This window comes from Thecamonas trahens, assembly GCF_000142905.1.
Source record: "Thecamonas trahens ATCC 50062 unplaced genomic scaffold supercont1.33, whole genome shotgun sequence".
Classification (NCBI taxonomy): domain Eukaryota; order Apusomonadida; family Apusomonadidae; genus Thecamonas; species Thecamonas trahens.
Window position 1 is genome coordinate 303,021 of NW_013657647.1, and position 4,249 is coordinate 307,269.

The following is a 4,249-nucleotide window of genomic DNA, read 5'->3' on the forward strand; positions in this document are numbered from 1 at the left end:
CCGTCCCCCGTCCCCTGCCCGTCCGTCCCCTTTCCTCGTCCGCTACCAACTGTCACCCGCCACCACACACACCACCACACACTCACCACCACACACACCACCATCCCCCCCCACCCCACACACACACATACACGCCCATGACAACCGAGACCCCTGCCCGAGCCAGCCTCGTCGCACTGGTCCGTGACGGGGGCTCGGCTGAGGCCGTCTCGCACCTGGTGGCCTCGGGCGCTGGACTGGACGAGGTGGACGGCAGCGGGCGGACGGCGGTGTACTGGGCAGCCCGCCTGGGCCTGGCCGACCTGGTCGCTGCTCTGCTGGCTGCTGGCGCATCGCCTCTGCTACGCGAGCGTGGAACAAAGGCGAGCCCGCTGGCTGCCGCTGTCGCCCACAACAACATCCTCGCCGTCGACGAGCTGCTCCGCTGCGGACGCGAGGTCGGCCTCGACGCCCAGGACGCTCAGGGGAAGACACCGCTGCACATTGCCGCAGAGTGGGGCTTTACTCACATTGTCCTCCGCCTGCTTGACGCCCACCCGGCCCTGGATCTTGCGGACAACGAAGGCCGCCTGCCTGTTCATCTCGCCGCAAACGACGACATCAAAGCCCTACTGGACGCTGCCAACGCTGCAGAGGCCGATCTTGGCCTTCCGCACGTCGGCGGGAGCGTGCTCGACTCATCGTGGCGGCCGCAGCAGCCGCCGCCTTCGCAGATGCTGGTTGACTCGCGGGTCGATCTCTCACTGGAGGACGCTCTGGTCCAGGAGGAGGTCTCCGAGGTCAATCGCCTGCTCACCCGCGAGCTGAACGCCCGTGCCGTCGACCCATACCTCACCCCGATGGTCCTTGGCGTGGCACGTGACGTTCCAGCGGTTGCTGCTGCCAAGGCAGAGTTTGATGCCCGTGTCGACGAGCTCCGCAAGGCCTCGATCGCCCGCAAGGAGTGGCTCTCTGCCGAAATGGTGCATGCCGAGGGCGCCAGCGACCGATTGCAGCTGCTAATGGAGGCCGTCCACGCCGACCAGATGGCCGACAACGCCATGCTTTCCAAGCTCGGACACGAGATTGATGCGCTTATGCCGTCTGAGGCCTCGGGCGATGCCGCTAACGCCCCGCTCCGCGCCTTTCGCAACGTTCACAGCTCGACCACATGGGCCCGCGCCAAGGCTGCCTCTCACGCCCGTGCTCGCCCGGCTCACCTTGGCTACGACGTCCTCGCGCCAGCGCAAGTCATCCCGAGCACGCTCGGCGCTCCCACTACCGGTGAGTCTGACATTGTGCTCACGGCCTCGGCCCGCCTGGTCAACGCTGCCTCTGGCGCGCTTGTCCCGGCTTTGGCTGACGGGACGCTGCTCCTTGCGCCGGACACCGGCCTGCAGCTCGACTGGGAGGTAGTGCTGGCCGGCGATGGTGCGCTCCGGCACGTTATGGGCGGTTTTGTCTGCCGCGGACCCGTCCGCGTGCAAACGCGCTCAACACCCTCCTCGCCTCCTCGCTCAGCACAGCCGATGGCGGTCGTAAGCTCAGCTGCGCGCTCGAGTGGGGCGCTGACGTGGCGGCCATGGTTGGCTCTGGCTCGACGCCTCTGGCACTAGTGCTTGACGTTGCAGCAACTGCGACGCCCGATGCTGTCGTTCCGGTCTTTGTTCGGCTACATGTGGCGGTGGCTGCCGCACTGGCGCCGGACGATGGCGCCAACAGTAGCAGCTCGCAGAGCAAGCCGGCGACGTGCCGGGTAGTGGTGCGGACCACCGCCAGCGGCAAGGTCCATGTATACAACGGCTAGTTGGTGCGATGCTGGTGGCCTCTAGGAGGTATTGTTGGGCGCAGCCGCGTTGGCCGGCGGCGAGCCGGAGAGATTCTCTTTGGCAGCGTCGTTGGCCGCCGCCGGCTGCGCCGCCTTTTTGCGCAGGCCGGCCTTGAAGGCGCGCATGCGGGCGCGGGCCTTACCGGCGGCCGACGGTGCGGTGCGGGAACGGGTGCCGCGGGCGAGCAAATACCCGATGGGATCGCCGGGCGAGGGGTCGGCAGCGTTGCCAATCCGCCACATGTTGACCGTCGCCGACGCCTTGCCCGACTTTGAGCGGCGCTTGGCCGGTGGCGGCGCGACGTCGACAAAAAACGCCGACGATGAGACCGACGATGACGACGACGCCGCCGAGGATGCGGCCGGCGGGGGCTTGGCCTTGGTCGATCGCGCCTTGGCCGTGGCAAGCGCGTTGCGCTTGCGAAGCCAGGCAGCAGCCGACGAGCGCGCACCGGCCAACGAGCCGTACGCAGAAAGCTCGAGCCTGTTAAACGGGTTGGTGGCAGCAAGATCGAGGGCGGCAATGGCAATCGTCTTGCCAATGTGCCGCCAGATCTCAGGTGTGTAGCGGGCGGCCGAGCGCTGCGGGCGCGGCGGGGTGAGCGAGCGGCGCGACGACGACGCGGCTTGCGGAAAGGCGTCGGCGTTGGCGGCGGGCGCGAGGCCGTTGGCTAGGTTGCCCGAATGGTAGTTGGATTCGAGGGTGTAGCAGTGCCGAATGCCTGTGGCGGCATGGATGCCGACCCGGCCCGAGCCGGCCTTGGACATGCCGTCGCGCTTGTCGACCGCGGCCATGCCGGCCGATGAAAAGTCGCAGGCGTCGAGCTCAAAGTGTGGCGAGTTGACCTCGAGGAGCTTGGCGTAGAGGACGTTGGCAAGCATGGCGTCGGGCGCGTCAAGCGCGTTGCCGAAAACAAAGATGCCCTTGCGCGAGGCGTGCGAATGGAGGTCGATGTAAAAGTCGACCGGCGGGCCGGCGCCCGAGCTGGCGTCCGATGTCAGGGCGACGAGATAGGTGCGGATAGCGGCGACAGTCGGGTGGAGATGGACCGACGGGGCGTCGTAGACCCGGTTGAGGTTGACGCCATGCGGGTCGGTCCGATAGTGGCCGCGGGCCACGCCATCGGGATTGACGGCTGGCACCAGGCAAAAGACATACAGGCCGCGGAGAAGCTTTGCGCGCGGATCGTCGGAGACCAGGAACTTGAGCAGGCCGTCCATCATGTGCGACGCCGGCGTCTCACCTGGATGGACCCGGGCCGAGACGAAAAAGTACTTTTTGGCTGGGAACAGTGGTGGGCGGAGGGCGAGCGGCGCCGCCGAGCCGAACGATCCACCTTCAGCAGGAAAGATGGTCCGAGTCTTGGCAAGCGACGTAAAGTAGGTGCCGAGCTGACGCGCGCCCGACGGGTCTGCTCCGTCTGCCGACGTCACTGTGACCAGCTCGACCGGCCGGCCGTCGAGCGAGTAGGCCAGGATCTCACGGGCAAAGAAGACATCGTCCGAGACGTTTCCCGCCACGCCGTCGAGTACCCGCCCAAGGGTGGTGAGCGAGTGAGGGACGCAAAAGGCAAAGAAGACGGTGTCGCACTCTGGCTCGGCACAGTTGGCCGGGACGCGGTGGACGTACTCGAAGCGGAGGGCGAAGCGCTTCTCTGCCTGCTGGTCGTCGCCGTCTCGGCCTGCGGCCCGATCGGAACGATGCGGACCGTCCGGAAAGGGCGGGCGCGGGTCCTTGGCCGAGGTGGAGTAAAAGGCCGGCGGCGAGGGGATGGGCAGCCAGCGGGCGCCTGGCCCGTGCTCTGCATGCGGATCCGAGCCGACGCGGTAGAAGGGCCGATAGCCGGCCGAGTACAGCTTGGCCTGGCCGTTGAGGTCGCGGATGGTGATGCGGAGGACGTTGGTGGCACCGGGATCGTGCTGGAGGTTCGAGATGGAGAAGAAAAACCACGAGCGGTTCGGCGAGGCGTAGACTGAGCCGGCGCCGTCGCGGGCTGTCCACACATGGATGTCGTTCTCGCCGAGCGGGCCGGCGGCGGCCCCGGACGCATTTCCGCTCTCAAAAGCCGATGAAATGGTGTACCTCCCCACAGTCGTGGCCATCTGTCCAAGACTCCCCATGCTACCTGCCTGTCGTCTCTCGCCCTCGTCTGTCTGCTCCTTCGTCGCTGCTGGTCCAAGCTGCGAGAGGTCTTGCCGCCGCCGTCGGCCCAATGGCGCCAAAGCCGAAAACGGGCGCAGCCGCTCGATTTGCCCCTCCACGCCACGATCCCCATCCCCATCATACCCATACCCATCATACCCATCCCCATCATCCCCATCCCCATCATACCCATACCCATCATCCCCATACCCATCATCCCCATACCCATCATCCCCATACCCATCATCCCCATCCCCATCATACCCATCCCCATCATACCCATCCCCATCATCCCCATA

General features: G+C 66.6%; 2 protein-coding genes across 2 annotated transcripts; one reads left to right on the forward strand and one right to left on the reverse strand.

Moving 5' to 3' along the window:
- Nucleotides 1-137: 137 nt before the first annotated feature.
- On the forward strand, nucleotides 138-1,786 carry AMSG_06552 (uncharacterized protein; the record flags this gene model as incomplete). Its single annotated transcript, XM_013900944.1, has 2 exons — nucleotides 138-1,454; nucleotides 1,523-1,786. The coding sequence occupies 2 exons, from the start codon at nucleotides 138-140 to the stop codon at nucleotides 1,784-1,786; spliced, it is 1,581 nt and encodes a 526-aa protein (XP_013756398.1).
- Nucleotides 1,787-1,807: 21 nt separating this feature from the next.
- AMSG_06553 (uncharacterized protein) lies at nucleotides 1,808-3,910 on the reverse strand (the record flags this gene model as incomplete). Its single annotated transcript, XM_013900945.1, has 1 exon — nucleotides 1,808-3,910. One exon carries the CDS (start codon nucleotides 3,908-3,910, stop codon nucleotides 1,808-1,810), a length of 2,103 nt encoding a protein of 700 aa, XP_013756399.1.
- Between the last annotated feature and the right edge of the window lie 339 nt (nucleotides 3,911-4,249).